This window comes from Emydura macquarii, unplaced genomic scaffold (genome assembly GCF_026122565.2).
Source record: "Emydura macquarii macquarii isolate MOO-44397 ecotype Brisbane River unplaced genomic scaffold, CSIRO-AGI_Emac_v2 contig_2935, whole genome shotgun sequence".
NCBI lineage: Eukaryota > Metazoa > Chordata > Testudines > Chelidae > Emydura > Emydura macquarii.
Genome location: NW_027133072.1, coordinates 390,773 through 413,316, shown reverse-complemented (window position 1 = coordinate 413,316; position 22,544 = coordinate 390,773). Strand labels below are relative to the sequence as shown.

General features: G+C 49.7%; 1 protein-coding gene across 4 annotated transcripts in view; it reads left to right on the top strand.

Moving 5' to 3' along the window:
* Positions 1 to 22,544, top strand: part of LOC137167545 (zinc finger protein 271-like) — a 65,948-nt gene that overhangs the window by 23,628 nt on the left and 19,776 nt on the right. For 2 of the 4 annotated variants that reach the window (XM_067569762.1, XM_067569763.1), the window contains one exon: positions 10,008 to 13,013. In XM_067569762.1, the coding sequence (XP_067425863.1) occupies positions 10,008 to 10,829 (822 nt within the window). In that variant the 3' untranslated portion in view covers positions 10,830 to 13,013. Of the gene's footprint in view, positions 1 to 6,055; positions 6,234 to 6,943; positions 7,030 to 8,629; positions 8,727 to 9,418; positions 9,533 to 9,759; positions 13,014 to 22,544 lie in introns of those variants that run through there. The other 2 variants (XM_067569761.1, XM_067569760.1) reach the window with 2 other exon arrangements.

The window sequence follows — 22,544 nt, the reverse complement described above, 5'->3', positions numbered from 1 at the left end:
TCATGAAGGGTCGCAGGGTTCCCCGACCCAGGATGTACCCGAGATAGGTGGTTTCTTGCCACTCTATGTGACACTTTCGGGGATTCGCAGTCAGGCCAGCATCACACAGGGTCCTTAGGACAGCAGCCACTTGGTTCAGGTGGTCGTTCCAGTGGTGACTGTACACCATGACATCATCCAGGTAGGCTGTGGCGTAGTTCACATGGGGCCCCAGGAGCTGGTCCAGGAGCTGGTCCGGGTTGGAACCTCATGGGAGCCCTGTGGAGGCCAAAGGGCATCCTCATGATCTGATTCAGTCCAGTCATGGTGGCAAATGTGGTCTTCTCCCTAGACTTCGTTGCAAGGGGTATTTGCCAATACCTCTTTGTGAGGTCAAGTGTTGTGAAGTACTGGGCCTCCCCAAGTCGGTTGAGCAACTCATCTATCTGAGGCATAGGGTGGACATCAAACTTTAATATGGTGTTCATTTAATATGTATGCAGAACCAGTGCGACCCGTCCAGTTTTGGGACCAATACAATGGGACTACACCACTCACTGGTCAAGGGTTCAATCACCCCAAGCCTTAATATGGCTTGGACCTCTTGTTCCACAGCCACCTGTAGATGCCGTGGGGGAGACCTCATCCCAGTATGCACCACTTTGCCGGGGCGGGTTTGAATAGTGCGATACACCCGGGTTGTTTTTCTGGGGGTTGCTGTGAAGGTCATCGAGAAGGTCTCCAGAAGATGGTTGGCTTGCCGCCTCTGGGTCTCGGAGAGGTCTGCGCCTAGCTGGGGTTTGCCGGGGTCTTCTTTTTCTAGGATCTGCAGGCCCAGATCCGGATCGGGGGGGATAAAGGTTAATCAGTAGACCTCCCATTCACACCAGGGCTTCAAGAGGTCAGTGTGATACCCCTGCCTCTTTTTTCACCAGTCCGGTTGTTGGACCACAAAGTTTACCAGGCCTACCTGCCTGATGACTTCATAGCAGTTTGGATTTGGTGGACGGTAGTAGTACCAGGACTCAGGTCCGCACGCCCTGGTTGAAGGTCCGGGCCTGAGTGACTTGGGCTGCTTGTAACTTCTCCTGGTCCAGAGTCCCCGCCTGTCGGACATGCTCTTGCAAATCCAGGACATATTGCAGCAGCCCCTTGGTTGGCGAGGGAGCCTGCTCCCAATTTTCTCTCATCAGGTCCAGGATTCCCTTTGGTTGCTGGCCATACAACAGTTCAAAAAGGGGGAAAATTGGGTGGAGGCCTGGGGTACTTCATGTATCACCAGGAGTAAGGGCAGGATCAACTGGTCCCACCTCTGTAGATCTTCGGGGGGGAACTTCCAGAACATGTGTTTAATCATCCAGTTAAATCTCTCGACTAATCCATCGGTCTGCGGTCCCCATGTGGAACTGTATCAAATGCCTTACTGAAACCTAGGTAAATTAGATCCACTGCATTCCCTTTGTCTAAAAAATCTATTATCTTCTCAAAAAAGGAAATCAGGTTGGTCTGGCATGATCTACCTTTTGTAAAACTATGTTGTATTTTGTCCCAATTACCGTTAACCTCAATGTCCTTAACTACTTTCTCTTGCAAATTTTTTTCCAAGATCTTGCATACTGCTGAGGTCAAACTAACAAGCCTGTAGTTACCTGGATCACCTTTCTTCCCTTTCTTAAAAATAGGAACAATGTTAGCAATTCTCCAGTCATATAGTGCAGCCCCTGAGTTTACGGATTCATTACAGATCCTTGCTAATGGGCTTGCAATTTCATGCGCTAGTTCCTTTAATATCCTTGTTGAACCTCATCAGATTTCTTTTGGCCCAATCCTAAAATTTCTCTAGGTCACTCTGTCCTATCCCTACCCACCAGCATATCTACCACTGCCCCCAGCTTAGTGTCACCTGCAAACTTGCTGAGGGTACAATCCACTCCATCCTCCAGATCATTAATGAAGATGTTTAACAAAACCAGCCACAGCACCGACACCTGGGGCACTCCACTTGTTACCGGCTGCAAACTAGACATCAAGCCGTTAATCACTACCCGTTGAGCCTGATGACCTAGCCAGCTTTCTATCCACCTAATAGTCCATTTGTCCAATCCATACTTCTTTAACTTGCTGGCAAGAATACTGTGGGAGACTGTATCAAATGCTTTACTAAAGTCAAGGTATATCACATCCATCGCTTTCCCCACATCCACAGAGACAGTCATCTCATCATAGCAGGCTATCAGGTTCATCAGGCATGACTTGCCCTTTGTGAATCGATGCTGACTGTTCCTGATAACCTTCCTCTCTTTCAAGTGCTTCAAAATGGATTCCTTGAGGACCTGCCCCGTGATTTTTCCAGAGACTGAGATGAGGCTGACTGGTCTGTAGTTCCCCAGATCCTCCTCCTTCCCTTTTTTGAAGATGGGCACTGTATTTGCCTTTTTCAAATCATCCGGGACCTCGCCCAGTTGCCACGAGTTTTCAAAGATGATGGCCAATAGCTCTGCAATCACATCAGCCCATTCCCTCAGCAGCCTCGAATGCATTGCATCTGGCCCCATGGACTTGTGTATGTCCAGCTTTTCTAAATAGTCCTGAACCTGTTCTCTCACCCACTGTGGGCTGCTCACCTCCTCCCCATTCTGTGCTGCCCAGTGCAGTAGTCTGGGAGCTGACCTTGTCTGTGAAGACAGAGGCAAAAAAAGCATTGATTACTTCAGCTTTCTCCCCATCCTCTGTCACTAGGTTGCCTCCCCCATTCAGTAAGGTGCCCACACTTTTCCTGACCTTCTTCTTGTTGCTAACATACCTGTAGAAACCCTTCTTGTTCCCCTTTACGTCTCTTGCTAGCTGCAACTCCAGTTGTGCTTTGGCCTGCCTGATTTCACTCCTGCATGCTCGAGCAGTATTTTTATACTCCTCCCATGTCATCTGACCAAGCTTCCACTTCTTGTAAGCTTCCTTTTCGTGTTTAAGCTAACTGAAGATTTCTCTGTTAAGCCAAGCTGGGTGCCTTCCATATTTGCTATTCTTTTTGTAAATTGGCATGGTTTGTTCCTGCACCCTCAATAAGGTTTCTTTAAAATACAGTGAGCTTTCTTGGACTCTTTTCCCCTTCATATTAACCTTCCAAAGGATCCTGCCCATCAGTGCCCTGAGGGAGTCAAAGTCTGCTTTTCTGAAGTGCAGTGTTCACATTCTGCTCTTCTCCTTTTTTCCCTTTGTCAGGATCCTGAATTCGACCATATCATGGTCACTGCTGTCTAGGTTGCCACCCACTTCTACTTCCCCTATCAATTCTTACCTGTTTGTGAGCAGCAGGTCAAGAGGAGCACCGCCCCTAGTTGATTCCTCCAGCACTTGCACCGGGAAGTTGTCCGCAACACTCTCCAAAGACTTCCTAGATTGTCTGTGCACTGCTGTATTGTTCTCCCAGCAGATGTCAGGGTGATTGAAGTCCCCCATGAGAACCAGGTCCTTTGATCTGGAATCTTTCGTTAGTTGTGTGGAGAAAGCCTCGTCTACCTCATCCTCTGGACTGGTGGTCTATAAGAGATGCTCACCATGACATCATCCTTGTTACTCTCTTCTCTGAACTTAACCCAGAGACTCTCAACAGGCTTTTCTCCAGTTTCATGCTGGAGCTCTGAGCAATCATACTGCTCTGTTACATACAGTGCAACTCCTCCACCCTTTCGCCCCTGCCTATCCTTCCTGAAGAGTTTATGCCCATACATGATAGTGCTCAAGTCTTGTGAGTTATTCCACCAAGTCTCAATTATTCCAGTCACATCATAGTTCCTTGACTATGCCAGGAATTCCAATTCCTCCTGCTTGTTTCCCAGGCTTCTTGCATTCATGTACAGGCACCTAAGATAACTAGCCAATTGCCTTACTTCCTCAGGAGGGATCAGGAGGCTTCCCCTGTTGCACCCTCCTCCGTGTGCTTCCTCCTGGTATCCCACTTCCCCACTTATCTCTGGGCTTAGGTCCCCATCCTCCAGCGAACCTAGTTTAAAACCCTCCTTGCTAAGTTAGCCAGCCTGTCTGTGAAGTTGCTCTTTGCTAGGTGGATCCTGTCTCTTCCTAGCAATCCCTCTTCCTGAAACAGCATCCCATGGTCAAAGAATCCAAAGCCCTCTCTCCAACACCACCCGCGTAAACACACATTAACTTCTGAAATTCAGTGGTCCCTACCAGGGCCTTTTCCTTCAGCAGGGAAGATGGATGACAGGACTCTCATTTCCCTTAATCTCAGTACTTTATATCTGTGCCATGCACCAAATTTTCCTATTCTTCTCACCTCTTTTGGTGTCGGTGCTATCTGTCTGTGTCATGCATGTCTCCCCATTCTCAGCTTTCCTGGTTTCAGTGCTGTATTTTTGGGTAACGTGCTGAGATTCTCTTTCTCATCTCTCCTGGTGTGAGCATGATGTGTCTGTGCAATGCACTGAGTTTTCTCTTCTCAGCTCCTCTGGTCTTAGTGTTGTAGATCTGTGCCATGGACCAAGTTTGCCCATCTTAGCACCCCATTTCTTATCACTGTTTGTCTGTGCTCTGCACAATGTGTCCCCTTTCTCAGCTGCCCATGTCTCAACTCTGTGTCTGCTCCATATACTGAGTTTCACACACTGATTTTGTCCATTTTCAGTTCCCCAGGTCTCAACACATCATGAATGGCCTGTATACTGAGTTTGCTTGTCCTTAGCTCCACAGGTATCATTGCTTCATTTCTGTGACATGCACTGAGTTTGTCCATTCTCAGCTCTACTGGTCTCAGCACTGGGTGTCTGTGCCATGCACCAAGTTTCCCAATTCTAAACTCCCATGGTTTGAGTAGTGGGGGCTTGTGCTTGCATTGTTTCCCTGTTCTTAGCTCCCCTGGTCTCTATACTTGGTGACTGTGACATGTTGCGAGTTCCTCATTGTCTGCTGATCTGAGTCCTGTGTTTTTGTGAATTTCCTCTTTCTCAGCTGAGCTCCATTTCTCAGGGTGTGCAAGGTCATGGCAGTGAGGGTGAAGTGTTACACTCTGAAAAATGGCATCCTCCATTTGTGATACTGGACAAAACCATGCCTGTTTTTGACTCAGTATTTGACAGAGGAAAAACCATTAAAAAACAAACAAACAAACAAAAAACCAGGACGTCTGGTTTAAACCCAGACGAATGGCTAGACTTGTGTAAGAACCCTGCAGTAACAGATATGAAACAATCTGACCCCTCATAGATTACATTCTAATCTCTTCACTAGACATTGTTTTAATTCCCAAAGCAGGAGAATTATAATATCCCTGGCAAAATGATCTTTTATTGTAATAATTTTGAAAAGTTTCAAACCTTGAAAATATTTTTTTTCAAAAGATATTATGGGTTTTTTCTTTTTTACTTATGTATTTAATCTTATATTTAAAATCTAAGAGCAAAGGAGGCTGGACACACTGAAATGAAGAGAGACTGTTGTACCCTTGACAGTAGTGACTCTGAAAAGAATTTAGGATTCATGGTGGAATCCAGCTAAACACATGCTCCTCACCTGGTGGTGTTACTAAAAGAATCAATATGATCCTTGGATGTATAAGCCCAGAAGTACTGAGTAGGAGTAGACTGGTGGTATTGTCTCTATGTATGGCATTAATGAGACCATTATTGGAAACTGTCCACTTCTTGTGTTCTCACCTCAAAAAGGATGTTGAAAACCTGCAAAGGGCACAGAAAAGAGCCACCAGAATTATTCAAGGTCTGGAAAACCTGCCTCAGAATGAATGAGAGCCATCTATTAATTTTATTCAAGCGAAGGTTAGGGGGTGACTTGACTCTGAGCTATAAGTACCTACATGAGGAGATTTGTAATACTAGAGGGCTCTTTATTCCCGCAGAAAAATGCCTCTTGTACTGAAATTCCTCTCCACTCGAGGAAGAGGGAGGGGAAAGGGAATCATTAACTTTGGCCACCAGAGGGCTCTGGCTATGGTCTGATATTGACTATGGACAATTCTTCGTGGGAGTTTCCCTGTCTGAGGATACTGAGGTTGAGCTTCCTGGGTCAGAGGCTGCTGCCGCCGCCCTCCATTGTGAGCCCAGATTCCGACCAGGCTGATCAGGTGCTGCTCCCCAGCGGGGTCTGTGCGGGGAGAGACCTTCATTAGCGCCTGGCGCCCCTCTGTGCCCAGCCCGGGCGGACTTTCTCCGCTGGCTGGAACCAGCCCCTGGGGCAGCCCCGGGCTTTGCCGACACCAGCTCCCGAGCCGCAGACTGCAGGTGAGGGGAGAGACCCGGGGAAAGTGCCGGGGCCGGGCAGGAAAGTGACTGCCCAAACGGCCCCTCCTCGCCCCATCTCTGCTCCCGGGTGTCTGCGGGTCCCGGAGCTGCTGCCCCCACGCACGGACACAGCCAGGCTCTGACCCCTTAGTGCCTGCAGGGGCCGATCCAGCCCCGGGGGAGCGAACGGGCCAGGGACCGAGTCTCCCAGCCCGAGGGATGTGGAGAGGGGGAAGGAGGGACACAGGGAGAGGCTGGAAGGGGCAGCAGGAGCAATAAGCGGGGAGGGAGGTTCCAGGCTCCCAGCCCTGCCCAGCTCCAGCTCCAGCAGCAGCCGGGGCAGACTGACTGTCCTGGGACCAGCTGAGGAGCAGGAGAGGAAAAGCCAGTTCCTGCCTCTGCTTGGTCCCCGCTGCGGGGGGAATGTGCTGCTGCTGCCCTGGGGACAATGTCAGGGGATACCCCAGAGCTGCTCCTTTGATTCTGCTGTTTTCTGGCGCTCGGGTCAGCAACTCTGTTGCTGGGGTTTACAAACATCTCGGTGGGGTTTAGTCCTGCTGGAAGGGGCCCGGTGGCGCTGAAATAAGGTGACCAGCTTGTTCCCAGCACTACAGAGTCCTGAACGGCTGTTTGTGGGGAAAGAGCCTGGGATGAATGGGGCTGTGACATGGACAAAAGCCTCTCCTGAAACCTCCCCTCTTACCCTGCAGAACTACAGCCACGTTTTGCTCCTGGTCAGTCACCCTCTTCTGCCAGGGGCCGGGGAAGGGAAATGGCTGCAGCGGATCCAGCTCAGGTAGGGGCTCTTACCTGGGGAAGTGGGCTGTGGGAGGGGAAGGTTAGTGCGTTGGCTGAGGATCTTCCCCATTGTGGCTGTATGTAAACAGAGGCCTAGTGACCAGTGCACCTGACTGACACCCAGGGTCTATGCCAGCTTTGGGCAAGTCACTGCCCCACTCTGTGCCTCAGTTTCCCCATCTGTAATGTGGGGCTAATGATGCTGATCTCCTGTGTAAAGTGTTGTGGGGGACATTGTATAAATTTAGATGGAATAAAGGGGCCAAAGATGTTAACGTAACCCAGTCACTGTCTAATGTTAAACAAGGTTCCAGGTTTGGTATACAGAGACCTCAGCCTTTATAGCACCATTAAACACCCTTTGAATCTTTTATTAAAGATAAAGCATTTGAAATGTAGAGCATCAAGTAAGGCCTTCATCTTTACAATACCCCTTGCTGCCTTTCGTGTTAGCTGGAGTTTTAGAAGGAAAAACCCCTTATCTGAGAGTCTCTTAGGTAATCTCAAAGACTGTCCTTTTCTTTTGGGGAAAAAAGAAGTTAGCTGAGGTGGGCTGTAACTATTGTTAAAGTCTGATCCCGTTTCATCCCCCGGTGGTGGTTGGGATTCAGCCGCAGCCAGCAGAGGTGGTGGTGTTATCTGGGTCCCGCTCTCTGGCCTGGGCTGGTCAGTTCATCTTGCAGGATTAGAATGAAGAATGCCCAGGATCCCGGGACACAGTGGGGGTGGCAGCCATGGTGGTGAAGCTCACCCCAATAGTCTCCATCTGTTCTTTTATCTGTTCTTTCTGGCTTTTCCTCCCAAAGTCTCTTTCTTTAAGGAGATAGCCCATCCCCTCTTTATTTTGTCCACCAGTTAGACCTAATATTCGTCACACCAGTTTTGGTTCATTAATTTCCAGCTCCCTATCATCAGTTTTTAACAAGCATAAATGTCAGCAGTCGTTGGATTACATCAGCATGGCCTTTGTGGTTTAGACCAAACCAGTCTCTCAGTCTGGTTTCCTTGCACCGTTTGTTATTACAGGGTATTGTGACATCTTATGAACTTACACGCACCTTCTGCAACGCAACTCCCAGTTTGGGTGAATTTGCAAGCCCAGTTATCACCACAGAGGGTGAGGCAGGGGATGTGACAGAGGCGGGTATAACGGCTGCTCCTCTGTCCCAGCTCTTCAGAGCTGGCAAGAGGAAGTGGCTTCCGAGCAGCCCGCAAGGCAGCTGCAGGAGCATTTCCGGCACAACTGCACCCTGAGGAGCTCACATGTATGTGGGCTGTCAGCCCTGCCAAAGCCCAGATGCGGCCCCCAAGAGGGGGAGTCTGGAGAGTTGGGAGCACAGGGGAAGGCCGGATTCGGTTCTGTGGGGCAAGGGGCAGTTCAGATCTGGTAACAGTGCAGGGGCAGGTCTGTGTGGGTCAGGAGAGGGGGTGATTTGGGCTGTCCTGAGGGGCTGGTGGGCAGGGAATGTAAGCCAAGGCTTGTGGGAGCGGAGCAGCGGCGACAGCAGATGGTGGGGAGGCTGGGACAGGCCGTGGATGAGCTGGTGTGGTTGTGGCTGGAGCAGCAGGCACTGAGTGGGGGACCCTTGCTGTTTCAGGGGCCGGTGACCTTCGAGGAGATGACTGTGTATTTCACTGAGAGGCAGTGGGCTCTGCTAGATCCACATCATAGAGTCATCTACAGGGACCTCCTGGGTAAGATTCCTGTCGTCTCGGTATTATAAACTGGGGTTCCCTGTCATGCCCAGAGCAGGTTCTGATCTGGTCCCTTCGGGTTCAAGAGGAACAACCCCCGTAGTCCCCAGACCCCATGTGAGAAAGTCTGTCCCACCCCACATTGCTTCCTACAGGACAGGAGATTCAGGACATGATGATGGTGCTGTTCTCTTAATCAAGGCTCCCAAGTGGGACAAACTCATTGTCTCTCCCACTTACCAGGGCAGATTCCACCCTCTGGGGCCTCTGACCCCTCTGCCATCTCAGGGATGGACATGATTCTGCTTCTCTTAGTCCCCAGTGGCCAGATTTTTGCAGTTATGTAGCAGCCTAAAGATTTTCAAAATCTCCTAGGTGCCTAACTCCCATTGTGTTTTTACAAAATCCCACTAGGCATCTGTCTGCGTCTGTAGGTGCCTAAACAGCTTTACAGATCTGGCCTCAAGTTCCCTGTCTGTGTGGATTGCTGACTCACTTCAGGGGACACAACATGTCTCCCCCAGATGCTAGTCTTCTCCAGAGGACGCCGGGAGCATTTCCCCATCTGTTCAGATGAAATCTCCCTGCAGCAAAGAAAGGGGCTGGCCTGGAAACCCTGTGGCAGCCTCTCTAACCTACATTTAACAAACAGAGAATGAATGTGATCCCACTTGCTTTTTTCCCTTGAGCAGGGTTTCCTGTTCCCAAACCTAGTGAGATCTCTCGGTTGGAACGAGGTGAAGAGCCATGGGTCCCAGATCTGCAGGGCTCTGAGGAAACGCTGATCCTGAGAAGCGGTCACACAGGTGAGGAATTACTTCAGTCAGCTCCTAACCTAATGTCATGTCCTCACAGCAGACATCACTCATGGGATTCCATCAACCCTGTCTGCTATCTGGCTTAGCCCCCTTCCCCCTCTCTCCTGTAGGGAAGGATTTGTGGGGGTTTGGATCCTGATATGGATTTGTTTCACCCCTTTTTGTGTCATTCTCTCTGAGGAATGACTCCTGGCTGGATTTTCTCTCTGTCTCAGCAGGTGACGGGACGGTGAGTGAGAACAAGGAGGAGAATCCTCAGCAGGAAGGTCCTGAGCAAGTGGAACCACACCGGATGGTGTCGGCAAGAGCCAAAGGGAACGTTTTCCAGAGCCCTGAGCAGGAAGAAGCCTGTAAGAGTCAGCCGGGAACCCAACCAGGGAAAGGATTGAATAAATCGTGTCACAGACCCATGGAAACTGCCCACCAGAGAATCCCCAATGAAGAGAGACCAACCATCTGTGAGGAATGTGGCAGAAGCTTCAGTCGCAGCTCAAACCTAATTGTCCATCAGAGACTCCATGCAGGAGAGAAACCCTATAAATGTCTTGACTGTGGGAAAAGCTTCAGCCGGAGCTCCCACCTGATCACCCATCAGAGACTGCACACGGGTGAGAAGCCCTATAAATGCCCCAATTGTGGGAAAAGCTTCAGTGACAGCTCCACCCTTATCACCCACCAGAGACTCCACACAGGTGAGAAACCTTACAAATGCCCCGACTGCGGGAAAGGCTTCAATCAGAGCTCCAACCTCACCTCCCACCAGAGAACCCACACAGGGGAGAGACCCTATAAGTGCCCCGAGTGTGGGAAGAGGTTCAGCGTGAGTTCCTACCTCATCAGGCACCAGAAAATCCACACAGGGGAGAGACCCTTCAAATGTGAGGAGTGTGAGAAGAGCTTCAGTCAGAGTTCGAGCCTTATCAACCACCAGAGAGTGCACACGGGAGAGAAGCCCTATAAGTGCATTGATTGTAACAAATGGTTCAGGAACAGCTCGGACCTGATTAGACACCAGAGAACTCACACGGGAGAGAGACCCTATCGGTGCCCTGACTGTGGGAAAAGCTTCAATCGCAGCTCAAACCTCATGACACACCAGAGAATCCACACAGGAGAGAAGCCCTACGAATGCCCGGAGTGTGGGAGGAGCTTCACTGTGAGCTCAGCCCTGATCAAACACCAGAGGACCCACCGGGAGGCGAAGCCTTATGAGTGTCCTGACTGCGGGAAAAGCTTCATTCGCTGCTCCAATTTTCTTACGCATCGGAGAATCCACATGGGGTAGAAACCCACATCCTCTGATTTCCCTGCCCTAGGCGTGCCAACTCAGCATGAGCTGCTCGGAGACAGGAATTGGCTCAGCATGGCTAGCAGACTCCAGTGGGGTCTGGGAATCTGGGACACTGGTTTTGGGGCACACAGGACTGGGGCAGATGGTTATTTCTAGAAAGGGAGGGATAGTTTTCTTTTTAGACTTCAAAAACTTTTCTAAATGTAGTCCCACTAATGCAGCAGCATCAGCAGGCGGGATCATGCCAGCTGACTTTACCCTGCCTGTTCTTGTGATGATGCCTATAAACCATGAGTTACATTAATAAGCCTGACTATGGGCTATATCTATGTTATATTTGCACCATTTGCCCGTGGAGGTTACACAAATCAAACTGTCGGTGAAAAAGCATACTGATATTAAGAGATTCATTAAGTTTGAAAATCTATATGCTGAATTAAGGGCATTGGAAGCATGCATTTGGATACAGACGCCCCCAGGAAAATTTATCTATGCAATGGTTTCACGTGATAAGTAACAAAGACTTCAAACATATGTCTGCTCTTGGCCAGTGGCAGCTTGGTCATTCTAAGTGGCGGGAAGTGTGTCCCTGAGTTAGTAGAAGCCTGTACATGATTTCAATTTATATTGTGTTCTGTGTGGCACTAGCCAGCTGTCACAGAGTCACAGGGTCCCAGCTCGTTATCAGTACTGTGGGAGTGACCCCTTTAATGTACCAGCCCCCAGGACCCACACAGGTCCAGAGAGGGAGGCCTCTGACCTCCCTGACTCCAAGACTGGGCCTTCATGTACCAGTGATCCCTGTCTCTCTCTGGGTCCCTGCAGCAAATCCAGCCAAGCCAGAGTCCTTCAGAGCACAATGATCTCAGTGAGTATCTGCAGTGACACCAGGCAGGCCTTTCAAAAGAAGGTGACAATTCATCAGTTACCTGATGTAAAGAATCTGAAAGTCCTTAGGTTAGCCCAGGAAGGCAAAGGTTAACACATGCCAGTGCAATCAGCCAGAATCTCTTTCGGTCTCTTTCTCCATCTCTCACTGTCAGCCCCAGGTGAGAGCTCCTGACTCTCTATAAAAGCCAGCAGTTATCCCAGTGTCCTGATGCCAGTTTGACCCATTGTTCTTGAGCAGGGGCCTTTGTTCTACTTCTTTGCAGTGAGGTGGGGGAAAACCTCCTTCCTCTTGGTTTGGTTCTCAGGTCTGAATGTCCTGGTCATTAACATGAGTCTGTTTCAGCCTATCCTTTAATGACCCAGTCATTCCACCCCAGACAGCTACACGATACAACATCTCATGTCTAAGAGCAGCATTTTTAATCCTTTTACACCCACTGGGTAGCCAGGTAAAGTACAGAGGGAAACTGAGGCATGCATAGGAACCATAAAAATATTACAGTAAATTCCCACTTTGCCACACCAGCCTCACCGTGGCTGTCCAGGATTAAAATTAGTCAGTAAATGTGTCTTGGGGATTTGTTACACTAGCTCAGCATAGAGCTACTTTATCAGGAAGCTGTATGTATATCCCCCAAAGGACAGCTGGCAGCCTGTAGGCAGTTACAGTGCGGACTGGTAGGCACTTGAAATCCCACAACTTCTCAGTCACAGAGGATGCTTGCTTGAATTAGGGTGACTTTATAAATCATTGTTTTACCACTTGGTGAAAGTAACATAGGAGCTTCCAGTAAAACCTAACTGGGATTGCAGATTATTTATGGTGACGCCTTCTGGTGAATTGCCATAGAAATAACTTTGATAACGGTTACTGTGTGGTTATGTTAACGGGTGGTATCTCTGAGGCTTGGCTCTCAATTGTCATTGTCTCAAGGCAAATGTAAACTGATGTGACATGTCAGTAACCAAGCAAATGGTTGCCTTTTAAGGATGGCTGTTTGTTGAGCTGTCACTCAAAGTCCCATAATTTTTGGTGTGTTACAAGGTTTGATTGGTAAATTGATACAGCCCTGTACTAAGGACTCAGTGTTGTAGTGAAAGCCCCCTTCCCAGTGCTAGAGTATGTTTCCTATTGGATTGGTAAAACTTGGTGGTTTGATTTATTACTTGTTGGTAAGTAGGGGCGGTAGGGAGGGTTAACACCATATCTTAAAATTATTTGTTTTAACTTCATGAGCTCTGCCCTGTTCATTTTCAAGTTCTGTTTGAGTAATAAACCTGATTGATAAGAAGCTTCTTGTCTGTACATTAGCTAAGCAACGTGAAATCCACTGAATTCATGAGCAGCATGAACACTTCAAATGGTAAATATTCACTAAATGTATGTTCTGTACTGTGTGGGCCAGATCCCCAGTTTCACTGGAGTCAATGGGCCAGGTCCCCAGCCAGTGTACATTGTCTGTAGCTCCATGGGAGTCAGTGTGATGTCAGATCCCCAGCTGTTCAATGGATCTACAGTGATTCACAACAACTGAAGATCTAGTCGTATCTGCCAAAACGTAATTAAAAACACAAACCAAGCACCACATACTACCCCAAATTCTCTTACTTGGGAAGAGGCAGTGAGAAAGAATGAACCACACATGACAAACGTTATGACTCATCTACACAACTGGGGCTACAGAGGCATAGCTATGGTGCCACAGCTATTCTGCTGTAACCCTGTATTGTAGGTGCAGAGACAGAAGGGTTTTTTCTGTTGCTTTACCAACAACACCTCCAAGCATCAGTAGCTAGGTTGGCAGAATCACTCTTCCATTGACCTAGCCACATCTACACTAGGTCAGCATTGCTATGGTGTGCAGGGGGTGTGAATTTTTCACACCCCTGAGTGCTGTAGCTACGTCACATCTAATTTTTTATTGCAGACCAGCCCTCGGCCATTGGGCCTAATCCAGTGCTGGAAGGCATTCGCACAAAGCTGTGCTGAGGGTGAGCTGAGAACCTGCATGGAATAGAATGGAATGTCTTCTGACTGTAGCTACGGAGAGCAACATAGAGACCTAGGGATCCCAAAGAGTCATTAGTCTGCAGCAAAGAGTCACTTTGGAGAGGCTATCATGCTATTTGTTTAATGCTTCCTATGGCTCTGCATGGTGCAGCTGGGAATCCATTCTAGAACAATGGCAATCCATACCAAGTTTTCATTCGGAACCCAATTTTTGTCCCTGATTTAAAATAATAATAATTAATAAAGCATTTGGACCTCAAAGTTGGTGCATTACGGCTGAGAGAGAAATTTCCTACAGACTTTGTAGTGGATTTGACAAAGGTTCTCAAGTTAGGACATCTGGAAATTACACTCAGTAAACATACATTCTACTTAGTAAATGTATTTAAGTAATTTGTGGGTGCGGGGGGGAGAGGAAAATGAAAAACCAACCTCCCCTGCAGAAGGCGCATCTTTCTCCCTGTGCAGAGCCCTGTCAAATTAATAGGTCATCCACCCAGGCTGAAGAAACACATTGAGCAGGAGAAAATATTACCAATACTGGAATGTGATGTTATCATTATGATTCAGAGTGAACAGTCCAAGGTGATAAATAGGGCAGCTCTGATCTTTCTTAGTGTTATGGTTCTAGTGTGTCAGCTCCAGACACCAGTGATATTCCAGCAGATTCTCCAAAACAAGAAAGGTAAATTCTGCAAAATCCCCAAGAGGCAACATTCTGCTCTAGTGCCCCCTGCTGCCTCCATCTCTGCAGCAATGCCCAGTGGGGGGCACAATATACTCAGCCAAAGGTTCCTTCTGCTCTACATGCACACATCCATCAGGAACATTCCCAGGGGATCATACTCTCAGGTGGGATTGGAGACATGGATGCTGCTGGAACATGCCAGTGCCAGGAGCATCTTCCAGCAGCCATGGGGCTAACCCAGTAATGCCAGAGGGCTCTGGTTATTGCTAAGAAGGAAAAGCTTCTTTTCCTCATCAGATGTGGGAGTCTTGTACATTTCAAAGCCAGGCCCATTAACTACACTGTAGTTCCATTGTAATTAGCTTGTTGTTTCACTTTTTGGGTACAGGGAATAATCATAAAAAATATATTTAGAAAAATCTCTTCAGAGTCAAGACACTGTAAATATTTTGAAGCTAATTCACCAGTATCTAAAAATACCCGATTGACTGAATATGCAACAAAAGCATAATAGCAAGAGATTCCATTTTAAAGTTAATCTGCTGCGTGTACAAACTAGTGGTAAAGGTGGATAAAAAGAAGCTCACAGTGTAATTACAGTCAGTGAGGTAGGAGAGAATCCAGTTTGCCTACCTGGATCTCCTGACATGGCTGAAGGCTGCTGAGCAATATCTGCCTCGTGTGATAGGTACTTGCTGTGTTTGCACATCATCTGTGAGAGCAAGGGAGAGATCCTCACTGATGGCTGGGAGGTGAAGATGAGGTACTTTCTGTATGTTATTAATAGCCCGCTCCAGGTGGTCAGGGATGTGTTGTGGTAGAAAATGAATGTCCCGTAACCAAAGAAATGAATGCAGTGTGTTTGTGTAAAGATCTGATTAAGAACTGATGTTCCTGGAGGGAGCCGTACTTCAGTGAAATTTTCCAGTTTTGAGTTGTACATGGAATGGTTCTGGATTTAACGTAACAGTTCAAAGTGACAATGGACCTGTGGCAGAATTTGCCCAAAGTGCTGAGAGCAGACATGGCAATGTTGATGGGCTCACAACAAATGTGTAGGTGGGACCTGTTCTCCTTGTTTGGTGGGTGGAATGGTATGGGCAGGGCCTGCCATTTGGGGGAGCAAAAAGGGGCTCCCAGAATCCAATGTTCTCCACAGGCTGCAGGACATAGCTGGCTGGGGTGCTGGCTGTGAACATAGCACCACAATGTTCTCCAGAAGAGCTGTTTGCTTCTGTATGCAGGGTATAATCCAGCATCCTTTCCTGTGTGTCCTCTCCTTTGTTCAGACTTTTGCTTGAGAGCCTCTCTTCCTTCTGCAGGAGACCTGCCTCCACTCTTCTGTCTCCTGACCCTTTGGTGGGATGCAGTCATTAGGTCTATGAACATGTTCTCCCTTGCTCTCTTTTCTTCCTTCAGAGGTTTGCCCCGTGATCAATGGCTGATAAGGAACCTGTCCATGAGGGCCCTGGTGTTTCAGATGCTAGAGGAACAGAGAAATAGCACAAGTAGTGATTATCCCATTATTAGTGTCCAGCAATGATCAAATGTTGGTTTTTCCCCCTCTTAATTTTGGAATGCCATTCCCAGTCTGGGCTGTGCTTGGACATGGTAAGCTGTTTTCCACCTGATTTACTCATCATATAGGACATAGTTTCTCAACCAGTGGTACACCCCTGGGGGTACATGAGACAGGCAGGGGATACCCGGGGAAAAACAGTGAAGGGGAGTCAGGCAGCAGCCGCCACAGTCCCAGGAAGCCGGGCTGCAGACGCCCGCTTTCCACCCTGTTACAGCTCCCAGCTGGGAGGCGGGCAGCAGCCGCTAGCTTCTGAGGGAGGCGGGCAGCAGTCCTCCACTTCCCACCGGGTCCCAGCTCCCAGGTGGGAGCCCGGTGGCAGCCTCCTGCATCTTGTAAGATGGGCTTGCAGCTGGGTGGCAGCCATCTGTGCCCCGACTCCGAGCCAAGGGACAGCCTCCAGCGCCCCGGCTTGAAGACGGGCAGCAGACGCCTGCCCACATCCCTGGGTCCCAGCCAGCACGAAAGCCTCCTCGGCCCCAGCTCGGATTGGGTAGCAGTTGCCCACCTCCTGGGCTGGCAGCCAGGCTGCAGCCCCCCTCCCTGGCTCAAAGCCCAGTGCCCAGAAAACGTGTCAATTTCACTGCTCTAGCTGAGCAGTGAAATGGACAACTATGACAGTCCCAGATTTCACCAGTTACTCTCTTTTCCTGTCTCTCTCTCTCGTCCTCCTTCCCTGTCTCTCTCTCTCACCCCTTCCTCCTCTCAAATCTATGGCATAAAATTTGGTGCGGCGCTTTATATTCCCCAGCCTTGGCATGCCACTCAATGCCTCCTAGCTTTGGCCAACATCACCTCTAGCCCAGGTACATACTTGAGTTGCGGACCCCTGGTGTAAAGCTGGTAACCCTACCCACACTAGATCTCACATCTGTCATATCACGGCCTTGTATACTCAGCCCTTCTTCCAACATGTGGCTCACATTAGTCTGTAAATCTAAAATCCTGTGGAAGATTGAGTGTTGGGGTACTTATTAAGATTTTCAGAAGTGAGAGGGTACTTGCTGCTTAAAAGGTTGAGAAACACTGATATAGGAATCCTGTGCAAAGGCTGGGTGGATAGGGGGTGGGTGACAGCAGGGAGCAGTTAGTAAGTGCACGTGCATCTCTGCAGGGTGTCCTTACATTGGAGGATGTTGTCCCCAGGGAGCAGAGAAGGGTCTTGTTCAAACAGACAATGGACAAACCAGGAAGAATTGCAACAGTGCTATTTACCAGGCTAGTACTCCACATCTGGTGCAGGAGTGGGAGGGAAACACCACCAGAGGTGGCTGCCTTGCCTTGCCTTGCCTTGCAATGTATGTGCCAAAATAAAGCACTCTCTGACTGTGCCTTAAATTCTCTTTTATAATGCCCGCAGATCAGCACAATATGAGCTGCAGTCACAGATGGGCACACCTAGCTATGTGCTGGTATTTAAACAGGAAAGTGACATCCAGTCAAGATGACCCTGGAGCTGCAGCAGTAGAGGGCACATAAGTAAACAGATTGACACTCCACTGAATACCGAGCCCTAGTGAAGAGTTCCATTTGATATCTAACCCCCTCCCTGGAACTGGCCAGGGCTATCTGAGAAACTGCCTTGTCATCTGCTGGCAGTGACAGTCACAGGAGAACTAACGGGGCAGCTCTGATGGCAAGAGGCAGAACTTTCACAGCAGCCAGACCCAGGCTCTGGCGCCTTTGCAGGAAGCAAGGATGATGGGTGTTGTGTGCACAAGGTGAGGTGCACTGATTGTCAGCACCTTAGGAGCCTTGTGAGTAGGATTTGGGACACTATCATCAGCCAGTTTTCACTCCCAATCAGAGGAAGTGCCTCTGAAGGAGGAAAGGATGGTCTAGTGGCTGTGGTGTTAGACTGGGCCTCGTGTTCAGTTTTTGGCTCAGCCACAGATTATTTGTATGACCTTGGGCACATCCTTTAATCTGTTCTGGGCCTCAGTTCCCTAATAACCCTGCTCAGGGTTACCTCACAGGGGTGGTTTGTCTTTGAGGGGACAGGCTGTGTGGGAAATGGGGCAGTGAGTTCTTCTTGGTGTAGCACCCTCTGTCTACTAGCCCAGCATGAGGGTGTTCAAGATAGGGAAAGTCCTTTGTGTGCTCTGCATTGTGTGTCAGGGTGTATTCACCTCAGACCAGACCCACCCAGACCAACCACCAGGAACAAGATTTTATTTTGCAAGGAAACACAGAACAGGATTACAGTCCATCGGCCTCCTCTCCGCTTGTCTGCCACATGCTCCCAGCCTCAGTCAGTGCTGGAACTCCCTGCTGGGGAGGGCAGAGCAGGGCGGGCAGAGGGTGTTCTCCCAACATGCTGCAGTTTGTGGACAGTCCACAACTTGTAGTTCCCACTGCTGCTGCTGCCTCTGAAGCACCCTGGACCTTGGGCTACGCCCTCCGCCATTTATTGAAAGGGAGACCTTGTCCCTTTCCCTAGTCAACAACCTCTCCGGTTGAGTAACATATGCCTTGCCAACGCTTTTTAAGTTTTTCTGAGAGCTCCCTGCTGCCCATCGCCCCATAGCAGCACAGTGGGATGGTAGAGGTAGGCTGACTTATATTAGATCATTTCTTCTGACCATTTGGTTTTAAATCAGCCCCTGCAGCAGGAATGTAAAACACGGCAGACTGCCTCCCTAACATCCCCAGCTCTGGGGCCAGTTCCCTCTTCCAGCAGCTCTCAGGGGTGTCTCAGCCTCCTCGCCAGTCCTCACAACCTCGGCCAGTCATTTCTCCGCCACCCACCATGACAGCCTGGATGGGCCCTGGGTCCACCCACAGCTGTGAGAGCAAACCCCCAAGCCAGCTCCCTGGCCAGCGACTCCTGTTCCGCTTAATGGCTCTAGGGCCGATGTGCCCCTGCTGCCAGGCGTTTCTCAGGGGCTGTCACCTGGTTCATCGGCTCGGGAGCTGGCTCTGCGCAGGAAGGAGAGCAGGATTCTGGCCGCCCCCCAGTGCTACGTGTGTGACCCCGAGGGGAGCGCGGGAGGGCGACGTGCATTGGCTGCAGTCACTAGAGGGCCCTGGCTATTGCTACGCCGGGGGGGTGGAGGGGCTGCTCTCGATCTTTAACTCTTTGTCCGCTCAGGAGAGCTTAAAATTTAACTTCCTGGGTCACGACCCGATCCCCGATTCCCAGGCTGCTGCTGGAGCTGCTGCTGCTTCCATTTTCTGGGAGCCGGGACTGTGCGGGCGGGGAGAGCCCTTCGCCAGCGCCCCTCTGTGCCCAGCCCGGGGGGACTTACTCCACTGGCTGGAACCAGCCCCTGGGGCAGCCCCGGGCTCTGCCGACACCAGCTCCCGAGCCGCAGACTGCAGGTGAGGGGAGAGACCCGGGGAAAGTGTCGGGGCCGGGCAGGAAAGTGACTCTGCCCAAATGGCCCCTCCTCGCCCCATCTCTGCTCCCGGGTGTCTGCGGGTCCCGGAGCTGCTGCCCCCCCGCACGGACACAGCCAGGCTCTGACCCCTTAGCGCCTGCAGGGGCCGATCCAGCCCCGGGAGCCCGAATGGGTCAGGGACCGAGTCTCCCAGCCCGAGGGATGTGGAGAGGGGGAAGGAGGGACACAGGGAGAGGCTGGAAGGGGCAGCAGGAGCAATAAGCGGGGCGGGAGGTTCCCGCCTCCCAGCCCTGCCCAGCTCCGTTTCCTGCAGCACCCGAGGCAGACTGACTGTCCTGGGACCAGGTGAGGAGCAGGAGAGGAAAGGCCAGTTCCTGCCCCTGCCTGGTCCCCGCGCTGCGGGGGGAATGTGCTGCGGCTGCTCTGGGGACAGTGTCAGCGGGATTCCCCGAAGCAACTCCTTTGATTCTGCTCTGACTGTACGGCGTCAGCCTGAAGGACCAGTTCCTTTGCTTAGAGTAGGCTCAGAATTACTAGATGGATCTTGGTCTCACCCAGTCTGGCAAATCGTATGTTCATCTTTAGGGCTGAAAATTTCTGTCCTGAGTGAATTTATTTTAGAAATTTTCAGGAAACACCACTTAGCCTGTTTTTGAGAAGGGGCTGGACCGAGTGGGGGTGGGGAATTTTTCTTTTATCACTTTAAAAAGTTTTATCAAATTTTCAAAGCTCTAACATGTTAAGTATTTTGGCTATAAACTTTATAGCTGACAGATAAGGAATTACTAGGTCAAACACTCTCCTCTCTATAGACTGGAAAAAAATGTGTTGAGCTCTATGTGTATGTGTGGAATGGCTTGAATAAATCTCCCTTGTGCATACACATTGATATTCCCCCATCCCCCATTCGACAAGAGTTGTGTATTCACTTAGGGCTTGTCTACCCTTAAAATGGTGCAGAACACAGCTGCATCACTTCAGTGAAGGGGTTCTCCCATCTGCGTAGGTACTCCACCTCCCCCATAGGCAGTAACTAGGTTGATGGGAGAATTCTCCCATTGACCTAGCACTGTCTGCACCCGCGGTGAGGGCAGCATAACTGCGTCGCTCAGGGGTGTGGATTTTTCACACCTTGGAGCATTGTAGTTATACCGACCTAATTTCCTAGTGTAGGCCAGCCTTCCTTAAAGCACTACAGCAGCACAGCTGCAGCACTGCAGCTGCTTCAGTGTAGACTCTACCTATGCCAGTGAGAGAGGTTTTCCTGCCATTGTAGGTAATCCACCTCCATGGAGGCAGTAGCTAAGTCAACAGAAGAATTCCTCCATCTGCCTTGCGCTCTCTGCACTGGGGGTTAGGTCAGTTTAACTACATAGTCTCTCAGGATGTGGATTGTTCACACCCTGGAGGGCCGTAGCTGTGCTGATGTAAGTTCCCAGTGTAGACCAGCCATTGTATCTGAGCCTGCAAGGAGTTAGGCATGGTCTACACTAAGGCTTTACATTAGTATAGCTACGTTTCTCAGAGGTGTGAAAAAGCCACTCCCCGTGAATCAGCTGTACCGACCTAACTCTTGGTGTAGACAGCACTAGGTTGACTTGCTCAACATACATTTTGCCGGCATAAGCACTAGTGTGGGCAGTGCTATGTCAGTGGGAGACACTTTCCCACCCAGGGTGGTCCTATTGACTTGATTGAATCTATTTGTTTCAGTGGATTAAGCCCTGGTGGGAGGTACTGAGTCTGTGCTGTAATTAAGTGACCATAACCAAGATTTTTAAATACAGGAGCCTAAAATTAATTTTTTAAATCCATAGTCGAGCAGCTGAATAAATGGCCTGATTATCAACTGTGCTGGACACTCAGAACAGATCCCCAGTGTTTCAGGCTCAGCATTTATGAAACTCAGGCCATTTATTGAGAGACCCGAGTATGGATTTGGGATCTAACTTTAGGTTGCTCTTTTTGAAAATTTTGCCTGAACCGTTTCCCCAGCATGGCAGAGCCTAGAGCATCTGTCTGCAGGGAAAGAACATGGAGGGAATCAGTGTGTGAAACACTCCAGTCTCCCTTCTCACCTCGATAGGCTGCAGAATAACGGTCCAGATCACCCCACACTTCCTTTCCCCATCCATCTGGGGTGCTTGCAGCAGAGCTGGCGACACTGGAGGAAGAGACTGTGTAACAGGAACGTGGGCTCTGCTGGATCCGGGTCAGAGAGCCCTCAGCAGGGACATCATGCAGGAGAATTATGAGCCTGTGACCTTGCTGGGTAAGGATTCTGGTCTCTTTGAGTATTAGAAGCTGTGGAGTGTCTGAAGTTTCTGTGCAGGGTTCCTCATGCGTTCCCTGGATTTCAGGGAGATTAGGCTCTATAATCCCCAGAACCCATGTGTCCCCTCCCCATCCTCTCATGGGACAGGGGATTCAGGGATGTAGCGAGGGTGTTGTTCTCTCCATAACCAAGACTTCCAAGTAGGAAAAACTCATTGTTTTCCTCTCCTCCCCAGGACAGGTTCCACCCTTTGGGGCAGTTGACCCCTCTGCCATCTAAGAGATGGACAAATGTCTCCTGACTAGTCTCTGCCTAAGTCCCCAGTGGCCAAATGTGCGTCACCTCCACCTTGCCTGTGTTCAGCCTCAGTCAGCTGTGTTAGCAGGATGTTCTCGACACTCTTCCACCAGCCAGGAAGGGCACGGACCAGAGTCATGGGGCTGGGTCCAGTTGCTATTATTTCCTCCAGGGCTACCCCTTTTGCCAATATGCTGAACCCCCGGAAGGAGGGTGTTGTTCCTGGTGTCCTTTCCTGGCTCTGGCTGGTATCTGTGAAGTGAGGGTTTCTCACAGTTTCTCCCATTGCTGTAGTAAATCCACTCCCCCTCACCCCCCCAAGAGGCAGCAGCTAGATAAATGTAAGAATTCTTCCATCAACCTAGTGCTGTCTGCATGGGGACTTAGGTCAACATAACTACGTTGCTCAGGGGGTGTGGATTTTTCACACCAGTAGTGAGGTAGTTGGGTCCACCTAACTTTTTAGTGCAGACCTACCCTAAGTAACATCTTCCTTTTCTGGCCTGTGTTTGTGGAGGCCTATGGGTAGGTGTGTAGGGGTGTGTGTGTGTAGAGGTTATAATCGGTAGTGATGATAACTTAGTTGTAAACCAGATATCTAGAGAGTGTAGCAACCTGTTCAGCTTC